Source organism: Homarus americanus, unplaced genomic scaffold (genome assembly GCF_018991925.1).
Source record: "Homarus americanus isolate GMGI-L3 unplaced genomic scaffold, GMGI_Hamer_2.0 scaffold39155, whole genome shotgun sequence".
Taxonomy (NCBI): domain Eukaryota; kingdom Metazoa; phylum Arthropoda; class Malacostraca; order Decapoda; family Nephropidae; genus Homarus; species Homarus americanus.
In genome coordinates, this window is record NW_024737042.1 from 5,983,709 (window position 1) to 5,996,303 (window position 12,595).

At 43.9% G+C, this 12,595-nt stretch overlaps 1 protein-coding gene across 1 annotated transcript in view; it reads left to right on the forward strand.

Annotated features, from left to right (window-relative positions):
• The window catches only part of LOC121872626 (Parkinson disease protein 7-like), a 29,375-nt gene that overhangs the window by 3,303 nt on the left and 13,477 nt on the right, over window positions 1-12,595 (forward strand). The window contains exons 2-4 of the mRNA XM_042375540.1: window positions 1,671-1,678; window positions 4,118-4,279; window positions 5,383-5,452. Of these exons, the coding sequence (XP_042231474.1) occupies window positions 1,671-1,678; window positions 4,118-4,279; window positions 5,383-5,452 (240 nt within the window). The remainder of the gene's footprint in view (window positions 1-1,670; window positions 1,679-4,117; window positions 4,280-5,382; window positions 5,453-12,595) is intronic.

Here is a 12,595-nt window from a genome sequence, read left to right on the forward strand (position 1 = left end):
AGTATCAGAACAAAGTAGTTTGTGTGCCAGACAAAATAGTAGTGTCGCCAGACAAAGTAGTAGTGTCAGCCAGACAAAGTAGTAGTGTCGCCAGACAAAGTAAAGTTGTGTGCGCCAGACAGCAGTAGTGTCGCCAGACAAAGTACAGTAGTAGTGTCGCCGAACAAAGTAGTAGTGTCGTCAGACAAAGTAGTAGTGTCGCCAGACAAAGTAGTAGTGTGCACCAGACAAAGGTAGTTGTGTGTGCCAGACAAAAAGTAGTGGTGTGTGCCAGACAAAGTAGTGGTGTGTGCCAGACAAAGTAGTTGTGTCACGTCAGACAAAGTAGTGGTGTGTGCCAGACAAAGAGTAGTGGTGTCGCCAGACAAAGTAGTGGTGTCGCCAGACAAAATGCAATATTAGTGTCGCCAGACAAAGTAGTAGTGTCGCCAAAGACAAAGTAGTGGTGTGTGTGAGACAAAGTAGTGGTGTGTGCCAGACAAAAGTAGTGGTGTGTGCCGAACCAAAGTAGTGTAATAAGCCAGACAAAGATAGTTGTGTGTGCCAGACAAAGTAGTAGTGTCTTGAACAAAGTACAGTAGTAGTGTCGCCAGACAAAGTAGTAGTGTCGCCAGACAAAGTAGTGGTGTGTGCCAGACAAAGTAGTGGTGTGTGTCCAGACAAAGTAGTGGTGTGCGCCAGACAAAGTAGTGGTGTGTGCCAGACAAAGTAGTGGTGTGTGCCAGACAAAAGTAGTAGTGTCCGCCAGACAAAGTACACAGTAGTAGTGTGCGCCAGACAAAAGTACAGTAGTGGTATGCGAAGACAAAGTAGTAGTGTCGCCAGACAAAGTAGTGGTGTGTGCCAGACAAAATAGTAGTGTGTAGACAAAGTAGTTGTGTGCCAGACAAAGTAGTGGTATTGCCAGACAAAGTAGTGGTGTGTGCCAGACAAAGTAGTAGTGTCGTCAGACAAAGTAGTGGTGTGTGCCAGACAAAGTAGTTGTGTCGTCCAGACAAAGTAGTGGTGTGTGCCAGACAAAGTAATTAGTGTGTGCCAGACAAAGTAGTGGTGTGTGCCAGACAAATTAGTGGTGTGTGCCAGACAAAGTAGTAGTGTGTGCCAGACAAAGTAGTGGTGTGTGCCAGACAAAGTAGTGAGTGTGTGCCAGACAAAGTAGTGGTGTGTGCCAGACAAAGTAGTGGTGTGTGCCAGACAAAGTAGTGGTGTGCCAGACAAAATGGTAATTGTCTGAACAAAAAGTAGTGGTGTGTGGAACAAAGTAGTGGTGTGTGCCAGACAAAGAGTAGTGGTGTGTGCCAGACAAAGTAGTGGTGTGTGCAGACAAAGTAGTGGTGTGTGGCCAGACAAATTAGTGGTGCCAGACAAAGTAGTGGTGTGTGGCCAGACAAAGTAGTTGTGTGTGCCAGACAAAGTAGTGGTGTGTGCCAGACAAAGTAGTGGTGTGTGCCAGACAAAGTAGTTGTGTGTGCCAGACAAAGTAGTTGTGTGTGCCAGACAAAGTAGTTGTGGTGTGCCAGACAAAGTAGTGTGTGTGCCAGACAAAGTGGTGTGTGCCAGACAAAGTAGTGGTGTGTGCCAGACAAAGTAGTTGTGCTGGCCAGACAAAGTAGGTGTGTGCCAGACAAAGTAGCAAGGCCAGACAAAGTAGTGGTGTGTGCCAGACAAAGTAGGTGGTGTAGCAGACAAAGTAGTTGTGTGCCAGACAAAGTAGTGGTGTGTGCCAGACAAAGTAGTTGTGTGCGCAGACAAAGTAGTGGTGTGTGCCAGACAAAGTAGTGGTGTGTGCCAGATAAAGTAGTTGTGAAGGCCAGACAAAGTAGTGGTGTGTGCCAGACAAAGTAGTTGTGTGCCAGACAAATAGTGGTGTGTGCCAGACAAAGTAGTGGTGTGTGCCAGACAAATTAGTGGTGTGTGCCAGACAAAGTAGTAGTGCAGACAAAGTAGTGGTGCCCAGACAAAGTAGTGGTGTGTGCCAGACAAATTAGTGGTGTGTGCCAGACAAAGTAGTAGTGTGCGTCCAGACAAAGTAGTAGTGTGTGCCAGACAAAGTAGTAGTGTGCGCCCAGACAAGTAGTTAGTAAGGCCAGACAAAGTAGTGGTGTGTGCCAGACAAAGTAGTTGTAAGGGTCAGACAAAGTAGTGGTGTGTGCCAGACAGTAGTGGTGTGGCAGACAAAGTAGTGGTGTGTGCCAGACAAAGTAGTTGGTGCATCAGACAAAGTAGTGGTGTGTGCCAGACAAAGTAGTGGTGCAGACAAAGTAGTTGTGTGGCCAGACAAAGTAGTGGTGTGTGCCAGACAAAGTAGTGGTGTGCGCCAGACAGTAGTGGTGTGCTGCCAGACAAAGTAGTGGTGTGTGCCAGACAAAGTAGTGGTGTGCAGACAAAGTAGTGGTGTGTGCCAGACAAAGTAGTGGTGTGCGCCAGACAAAGTAGTGGTGGGCCAGACAGTAGTGGTGCGCCAGACAAAGTAGTTGTGTGCGTCCAGACAAAGTAGTGGTGTGTGCCAGACAAAGTAGTGGTGTGCGCGACAAAGTAGTGGTGCGCCCAGACAAAGTAGTGGTGTGCGCCAGACAAAGTAGTGGTGTGCTCCAGACAAAGTAGTTGTGTGTGTGCAGACGAGTTGTGTGCCAGACAAAGTAGTGGTGTGTGCCAGACAAAGTAGTGGTGTGCGCCCAGACAAGTAGAGGTGTCGCCAGACAAAGTAGTGGTGTCGCCCAGAAAAGTAGTGGTGTGGCCAGACAAAGTACTGTAGTAGTGTGCTCCAGACAAAGTAGTCAGGTGCTCCTAAACAAAGTAAGTTGTGTCGCCAAACAAAGTAGTGGTGTGTGCCAGACAAAGTAGTGGTGTGTGCCAGACAAATTAGTGGTGTGTGCCAGACAAAGTAGTGGTGTGTGCCAGACAAAGTAGTGGTGTGTGCCAGACAAAGTAATAGTGTGCGCCAGACAAAGTAGTAGTGTGCTACAGACAAAGTAGTGGTGTGTGCCACAAGAGTAGTGTGCGCTAGACAAAGTAGTGGTGTGTGCCAGACAAAGTAAGTGGTGTGTGTGCCAGACAAAGTAGTAGTGTGCGCCTAGACAAAGAGGGTGTGCCAGACAAAGTAGTGGTGTGTGCCAGACAAAGTAGTAGTGTGCGCTAGACAAAGTAGTGGTGTGTGCCAGACAAAGTAGTGTGTGTGCCAGACAAAGTAGTAGTGTGCTCCAGACAAAGTAGTGGTGTGTGCCAGACAAAGTAGTGGTGTGTGCCAGACAAAGTAGTAGTGTGCGCTAGACAGTAGTAGTGTGCTACCAGACAAAGTAGTTGTGTGCGCCCAGACAAAGTAGTAGTGTGCGCCAGACAAAGTAGTAGTGTATAGCAGACAGTACTGTAGTGGTGTGCTCAGACAAAGCACAGTAGTAGTGTACCAGACAAAGTAGTTGTGTGCCAGATCAAGTAGTGGTGTGTGCCAGACAAAGTATAGCAGTAGTGCAAGCGCCAGACAAAGTAGTGGTGTGTGCCAGACAAATTAGTGGTGTGTGCCAGACAAAGTAGTGGTGTGTGCCAGACAAAGTAGTGGTGTGTGCCAGACAAAGTAATAGGTGTGCGCCAGACAAAGTACAGTAGTAGTGTGCGCCAGACAAAGTAGTTGTGTGCGCCAAACAAAGTAGTTGTGTGCGCCAGACAAAGTAGTGGTGTGTGCCAGACAAATTAGTGGTGTGTGCCAGACAAAGTAGTGGTGTGTGCCAGACAAAGTAGTGGTGTGCGCCAGACAAAGTAGTGGTGTGTGCCAGACAAATTAGTAGTGTGCGCCAGACAAATTACTAGTGTGCGCCAGACAAAGTAGTGCGTGCCAGATAAAGTGGTGCGTGCCTAAGACGCCTAATTATCTACCAAGCGAAGCAATTTCCAAAAAGTTGATAATCATATCAGATTTCACTGATGAAAATATATTAAGAATATAAACATCAAAACAAATAACATGTCATAAGTGAAGTTGTCTATATTAACCTTATTTTAATTATCAAAGCGATTATGGATTGTAAGGAAAATTTTACCCCAAAAAACTCCTTCAGAGACTAAGTGGTCTTTTAGAGTTGCTCTTGTTGGCACAACTAAAAACAGCTAATTAACTTTCCAGGTTACTGTAACAGTGGCAGGGTTGACTGGTGCTGCTCCTGTATGCTGCAGCAGAGATGTTGTGATCCAGCCAGATGCTTCCCTTGATGATGCTGTAACTAAAGGCCCATATGATGCTGTAGTTCTCCCAGGGGGTCTAAAGGGATCTGAAAGTTTGGCACAGGTAGGGGTAACAATCTTACCACTGTTGAATAATTTTTATCATGTATTGTCTTTGTAAAATTATATGCAAATAGAAATGAGAACACTATAATATATCAGGAATAATTTACTCTCCATCTCAAAAGATAGCAAGGGGAAATATCCTTACATATGAAAGCACTGACACAAAATATTTGTTAGTGTGTGTGTGTGTGTGTGTTACGTATGAACATACAGTACTGTACAGTACAGGGGGTCCCCGACTTACGAACTGGGTTAAACTTGAAATTTCAGTATTTTATTTACCTGATGACTTATTTTTTACTTTCATTTACTGTATTTTGCCATTCTATTTCTTCTTTGTCTTAAATTAAATGATTTTAAATGTACTGTATATAAGGATTTAAGCTATGATATAGTGGGATTTTAAACATTGTTCTGTAAGTATGATGTGCACATCGCATGTGTTACGATTTAAGAACGTCCTCAGGAACGGAACCCGTTCGTAACCCTGGGACCACCTATTATTTTTTTGTCTCGAGAATCTTTTAGGGTGTTTGGTATCATTTGGTGATTTAAACATTACAAAGGTTATGACTTCTAATAGCAAAGCAAGCAAGAAAACTTTCCATCAATTGTCATGAGAAACATCCTTGTAGCTCTTTCCATATTCGCATTAAAAAAGTACAAGATTCTTATAATATCAAAATCACACATAACAATAACTAAATTTGCCAGAAATACTTAAAGAAACTTTGCTTAATTTTCCTTATTTATTTGTAAAATAATCCAGTTCACTTCAACTCCAATACAGTACTTGCCCTTTAGGAAACTGTCCATTAGTGTACTGTACTGTACTGTATTGCTCTCAGATTTGAGGAGTGCTTAAATAGTCTTTATTAAATAATATCTTATATAAAACCATGGGCCCTAATATTTTCAGATCAACAGCATGACAGAAGTAAGAGACAGGGTGGTCTCTGTACCAGTGCTGTTTCATTTATTTGCAGACATTATTCTCTTTATAGAATTTTAAATGGAAGTTTAAGAGTTAAAGGAAGTTGGGGTACTGGTATATGAATGAAGGCAATCACAGTAATATCAGGTTCATTAATTTATCAACAGAGCTCTGCTGTGAAGTCCATTTTGGCTGAACAAGAAAAAGCTGGCAGAGTGATTGGTGCAATTTGTGCTGGTGAGTTCGTTGTCAATTTGTCAGATTATATCATTAGCAATACAGCATGCCCGGATAATTCACAGTGTTTTATATCGCGGTCCTCTATTATTCGTGGATGACACCCTGGATATACCCAAGAATATCTGTGGGTAGTTTTATAGTTGCTGGCATTTTCGCGGCCGGTACGGGGAACGCTCGAGTTTTGTGGCATCCCTCAAGGTGTGTGTCTTGTCCCGGGAGGCTGGCCCACGCGCTTTTTCGGGATAAACACTTGTCCGTCTCGTGCGTGTGCTACTCTACTCTCGTAACAACTGTGCTCCTCGTCCTTGTGATAGTTCCCAAACGCCCTCAACCACCTTCACCCAGCTGTAGGAAGGCACCCAAACAAGTGAAGAGAGAAAAGGAGGTCATGTATGTCTCCCATACTTATGCCTGACAACGGGAGCGGATGAAAGGAGTGACTGCTGGTTAGCACATCGTCTGCAGTTGTAACTCCTCACTCCCGGCAATTTTCACCTGATTTACTGTTATTAATCACGTTTACCGATATAGTGCTTAACAGTGATTAATCATGTCATTGTAGCTAGGTTAGCTCATCATTGTAACCACCAGACTACTGTCCTGGCCAAGCTGTGAGGAGTCATGTTTTTTTTTCAACTCGTATTTTTTGGTAGATATGCGTAACCTTCATTTTTTTTACTCATTTACATGCGCACACCATCCTACATACATAGTGAAAAGGTATGCAGTATTACACCATAATTACTGACATCCTTCATGTTGGATTGGCTAGATGACTACGAAAGAAATTCTATAAGCTTGATCTACTGTATGTATCAACCCAGCTGGTGCTGGCGGTATGGCAACTCGACCAACTCGACTCTAATAACAAAGCACGGAGTTGACCTGAGGGTAGACTCGCATTTTTTATTTTTTACTTTTTTACTTTTATCCTCTTCACCACTGATCGGCTTGTTAGCCGCTTGGGCGATCGGACACGTCTCTTTTCATTTATCTTCTTCACCAAAAGATCGGCTCGCTAGCCGCCCGGGCAATCGGTCACGTCTCTGTCACGCACTGTTGGCAAATACTGGGCGTGCACCGGCTCCTGAATGTACCTGAACCCGCTCCAGTGTTGGTCAAGTCTTGTTTTGAAAGAGCTCACACTCGGTGCCGTCACAACACTCTCCGGTAGATTGTTCCAAGAGTTTACAACCCTCACTCCGAAAAAGTTTGCCCTCACGGTTTTCTGGACTTGCGGCTTCTTCAATCTTGAGCTGTGACCCCTTGTGGGGCTAGCGTCCGCCAGCTCCAAGTAAGGACACTCAACTGAGTAGTGCCCCCTGAGATACTTATACACCTCAACTAGGTCTCCCCTTGCCCGTCTGTAGTATAAGCTAGGCAAGTTCAGGCGCTCCAATCTCTCAGGGTAGCTGAGGTGCAGGCACCAGTCTGGTGGCCCTCCTTTGAACATTTTCAACCAACTGACAGTCCCTAGCATATCTCGGGGACCAGATGGGGTGACAGTACTCCAGATGGGGAAGCACTTCACTCCTGAAGATCGTTACGAGGGACGGACCGTCTAGATATCTGAACGACCTTCTTATAAGACCCAATAATTTATTTGCCTGATTTACCTTCTTCTCACAATGGCCCGAGAACTTCAGCTCATTGTCAACATATACACCTAGGTCCTTCTCACACACAGTCTCAACTAGTGCAGTTTCTCCATCCCGTTGGGACATATGATACGCCTCCTCACCGTTGGTACGCCCCAGGTGCATCCTCTTACACTTCGTGACATTGAATCTCAGCAGCCATTTCTTCGACCATTCCTGGAGCCCACAGAGGTCCTTCTGCAGCTCTTCACAGTCCGCTTGGTTTTTAATTTCCCGAAATAACTTGGCGTCATCGGCAAACATTTGTATGGAGGAGTGTACAACGTCAGGCATGTCATTTATGAAACAAACAAACAAACAACAGCGGGCCCAATACACTGCCCTGTGGTACCCCACTTGTTACAGGTACAGATGACGATTTCGTGCCATTAATCACCACACACTGCTTGTGGTCATGTAGAAAGTCTTCTATCCACGCTAGGACATTTCCCCGAATTCCGTACCCTTCCAGTTTGATTTTCAGCCTTTTGTGGCGTACACTGTCGAAAGCCTTGGCAAAATCTAGGTAAATATTGTCGATATTACCACCCCGTTCCAGAATATGGGTCCAAATATCCAATACATTGAGCAATTGTGTTAAGCAAGAGCACCCCGGCATAAAACCATGTTGGCAATCTTTTACAAGGTTGTTTCGTATTAGATGTTTCATTGCGGCATCTTTGATAATACTCTCAAGTACTTTACATATTATGCTGGTCAGGCTCACCGGTCTATAGTTGTTCATGGAGTGACGATCGCCCTTCTTGAAGATAGGACTCACATAAGCCACTTCCCATTCACTGGGGACCATTTGTTCATCCAGGCATTTACAAAACAGGATATTCAGGGGCTCTGCAAGCTCGTTGCACAACTCTCTTAGCACTCTAAGATGCACCATGTCCGGGCCGGGACTCTTATGGACCTTTAGCCTGGACAGTTTATTTCTAATACCCTCTTCTGTGAACACAATGTGGGTCAGTGCTGTGTCGAATCGTCTGTCCTCAAACGCAGGAAGGTTAGTTGCATCCTCTCTTGTGAACACTGAGGAAAGGAAGCTGTTCAATGCCTCAGCTTTATCCTGGTCAGAATCTGCGTAACTACCATCCACCAGCCTCAGGTCTGATACTCCTACTCGCGTTTTCAATTTCGACTTTGCATAGCGGTAAAACGCCTTTGGGTTTCACTTGACCTCACTTGCAACCAACCTCTGGAACTCCTTTTCAGCCCTCCTACACTCTATCTTTGCTTGTTTTCTGGCTCTTGCATACATCCTCCTGTCTTGCTCATCGTTTGACCCAACCCACGTATTGAATTTCTGGGTTTTCTTCTTAATTTTGTCGACCGCCGCATGGTTCATGTGTAGTGATCCCCTCGTATTCCTAGAAGCACTGGGTTTGGTCCTGGGTATATATTTATCGATCAAATGGGTCATTTTACTAGTTATGATTTTCAGCGTAGTGTCTGCGTTCTTGTACCTTAATAAGTCAGGCCAGTTGATACCCCTCATCTCTTCCCTCATCCCATTGTAATTTCCCTTGTAATATTTGCACCTTGGCCTGGCCTTATCTTGAACTAGGTAACAGTTAAATCTGAATGACAACACTGTATTGTGACTGGTGCCAACTGGGGCAAGGTGTTCCAGTTTGGCCACCATACCCTCCTCGTTTGTTATGATGAGGTCAATTGGCTTGGGTGTTTGCTCCCCTCTGTAATGTGTTGGGCCTCTAACATGTTGGAACAGAAAATTATCTCTCAAGAGTTTCTACGAAAAGAGTAGCAGGGTTATTCAAGTCATTTGGGGAGGACTCGTTTCTCCAGTTGATGTTGCCATAGTTAAAGTCCCCCATGATAAGGAGGTGGCTAGGGTTGAGCATCACCGCATTGTTTATTAAGGTTCTTAAGTTCCTTTTATTTAGTGGGCCACAGTTTGGGGATCTGTAGATACACCCGACGATAAGTAAGTCCCCTCCCTTTAATTTAATTTTACACCACTTGGACTCTTCAAAAACATCCTGGCTGGCTCTAAGGTCTTGCCTAGCGTAGATAACCACACCCCTTTTGCAAGTTTCTTGAGATAGGTTCGTAAATGAGTCATATCCAGCAATACTGAACTCACATTCCTCTGGGTCGATTCTCCTGTTCTTGTACAACAGTTCTACAACTCCTACAATATCTGGTTGGTGTACTCTTAGTAGTGTTTCAAACTCCTCTCTCTTATCAAGGAATGTGTCAGTATTAGTGTACATGACGTTCAAACCAGAATTTGTTCTCGGTAACGTCTCTGCTCTTAGTAATAAACCCGCTCCCCCCCCATTCTCAGAAGCTGCAGCATTTGCTAAGTACACAGTATTTTGCAGGGTGTGGTCAGAAATGTCATTGTTTACACGGCGCTCGCCCCCTCCTGTCCGGTAGGCTGAGCTGGTGCCGCCTCCCGGGTGGGGGGTTGAGTGGGTGGAGGGTGCACTGCTGCCCCCTGGCCCTGTGTCGGCACACTTATTTCCACTACCCTCCCCCTGAGTATAACCCATGTACACCTGTCCCCGTTCCTCCTCGACTCTTCCCTCTTCTGCTTCAAGTCCTGCAGGAGCTTCTTGTGCTGTTCCCTCTGCATTACCATGCGGTCTGGGTGAATGAATACATCCCGAAATGCCTCGCTCCTTGCTAAGTTTTTTGCCTGCCGAATAACCTGCCATTTCTCCTCTTCACTCACTAGTGTGATCCTGAGGGGGCGAGGCTTAGCCCCCTGCTTTTGTCCCAGCCTCCTCACATCCTGAGGGGTTGATGGACTCTTCAGAACCTCTGTGCAAATATTTTGAAACAGCACCTTATCGTGTGTTTCCTTACTCACAGTTCCCTCCGCCTGGTTCTCTGGGACTCCAAAAACTATTACATTGTTCCTGCGCTGGAGCCGTTCCTGGTGTTCCTCCTCTCCCCTAACAGTAGGTCCGTTAATTTTCATTTCTTCGACACACTTCTTCAAAGTCCCGAGCTGTTGTAGAACCTGTACTGATCCTGCATTACTCTCCGCCCCCTCCCGTGGCCCTCCTAATACGTCAGCATAACTCCTCTTAGCAATCAACTCCATTCTCTCAGCTACTTCCTCAGTCTTAGCAAGGATCTCTTTCCCAACTTGCTCCAGTTTGTCAACCAGCAGGGCTCCATCTTCATCTATTTTCGTCCCTAGAGAACTCGTTCCCTTATGGCTTGCAATTGCTTCATTCACCTTGACTATGCAGCCAGGGCAATACCAGCAACAGCCATTATGCTTTACGGCAGTTAGTAACTTCCTAAACTGTGCATTAGTCAGGCCTGTATCCTCTATATCGGACGTCTCCCTGCAGTAATCACATTTCAAACTCATGGTTGTTGTTGTTGTGGAAGTGCAGTCTGTGTATAGATCTACACCTATTTATTGAGGTAAAGAGAGAAAAAGTACTTAGCTACTCTCTGTTGCCTATAGAGTTGTCGTCTGCGACTGCGTACACTGTATCTCCCTGTGAATGGTGTATTGTAGGCACAGTTTCAGTCCTTGAGAAAGCACACAAACAAAATAAAATTTAAAGTCTCTGTGGCACCTGTATAATATGGACACGAAGTAGTACCTTAAGCTGTGTATTCTTATATTACTCTATTAATTATGTATAGTAAGGTATTACAGAACATGTATTAATCCTATGTAATATTTCCATTTATTATGCACCATGTTATGTATGTGAATTATCATATTTACATTTTATGTATTCAGCTTGTGAATGCTGGCATCTGTACATGCCAGCGTGCAGTGATACAGAGAGTGGAGATCACCAGTCCTTATGGTGTGGAAGCGAGTTTCTTTGTCCATCTATATTCATCTCCCGTACGAGAATAAGAACCTATTTTCAAGATAACAAGTGTTTGTGTATACCCTCAGTAGTGTAGAACATTTTTGGGGGTACCAAAGACAAACATAGAGCACCCATGACACGACTTGGTTTCAGCTGGCACGGTGCCTTTCCAGCTTGCTTGCTAGTGAGCGCTCACTTTAAGTTATTTGCAACTTCCGCGGTCACTGATGACACTATGAACTATCACTGTGTACACTGTATCTCCCTGTGAGTGGTGTATTATAAACACAGTTTCAGTCCTTGAGAAAGCACACAAACAAAATATAATTTAAAGTCTCTGTGGCACCTATGACACGAATAGACTGGCAGTAGTCCTTACCAGCTTGATTGCCAATATGTATTCACTTTAAGTTATTTACAGTCTCTTCTGCGGTCACTGATGACACTATGAACTGGTTTACCTAAAATCACAGTACTACACTCCCGGGTTGGCCTTTATCACAGCCGTGACCACAACACCTTAAAAAAATAAAATAAAATAAAAGCTTTGTCATGTGGCAGTGATTGTGTGGTTATAGGCCTGTGACCCTGGCTGTACCTCCAACTCGGTGGAAATTGAGTTTTCAAAAATACAATCGCGTCTAGCATTAAAGGTCCTACATCGATTTACATACATTTTGTTGTTGTGTTTCTCATTACATTATTTGTGAGAGGATTTCCCCATTATTATTGTATGCATTTAAATAATAATAATAATAATAATAATAATTAACGGTTTATTGAAAGAGTATGGCAGCCGGAAGGCTGTAAATATATATACAGTACAGTTAATTGGGGGAATGGGCCACTTGATTGAAAATAACATAAGCGATAGAAATATGATATACAGTACTATAGCACTGTATAATAAGTAAGTGGGGAGAAGGTTATATTACAGCACATTTCAACATAGTGACAGTGCAAAGAGGTAAGATTGGTTGGGAGTGAATACATACACTGGTTGATTACGAGTTGTTGATAATTTTTATAATGGTTGTGACTGGGTTGTTCTTATAGCATGTGTTTGTGTGTGTGTGTGTCTACATACACATATACAATACAGGTAAAAGAAATAATTGTCCTAAGGGCAAACATAAAGGGAATATACAGGCTCCTGGCTAGGAAGTTAGGTAGGTTTCTTTTGTTGGGTTATATTAGGTTCTGTCCATTGTCATATCATTTTTATTGCTATCATCCAAAGAACATCCGAGTAAAATATGAACGAAATTAAACAATGCGTTCTCGTGTTAGCCACCTGCTCCAGGATTATCTTGGGTTCATATTACAGTACTGTACCTGTACTCACAACCTGGTCAGTCTTAAATTTATGAGACAGTAAATAAAGTTTGAGAAATTCACATTGAAAATACAACAGAAAACCTCATAAGAAACTGAAGGGAAAATAGTGTGCAGTATTATGATAAGTTGTAGGTACATTTTAAAAATTCATGAATAGATGAATTTCTGACCTTTCCATCACAAATCAAAGCTGCCATTGTTCCATTAGTGGTAATACCACCCAGTTTGGAATCCATTGATGTACTCTTACCCCCATAGCAGTGAAATTCCTTTGTAGTAGAAGACAAAACCTTCAACAGAAAGATTTTAGTGCTATGATTTGTGTAAAATTATATAATTCC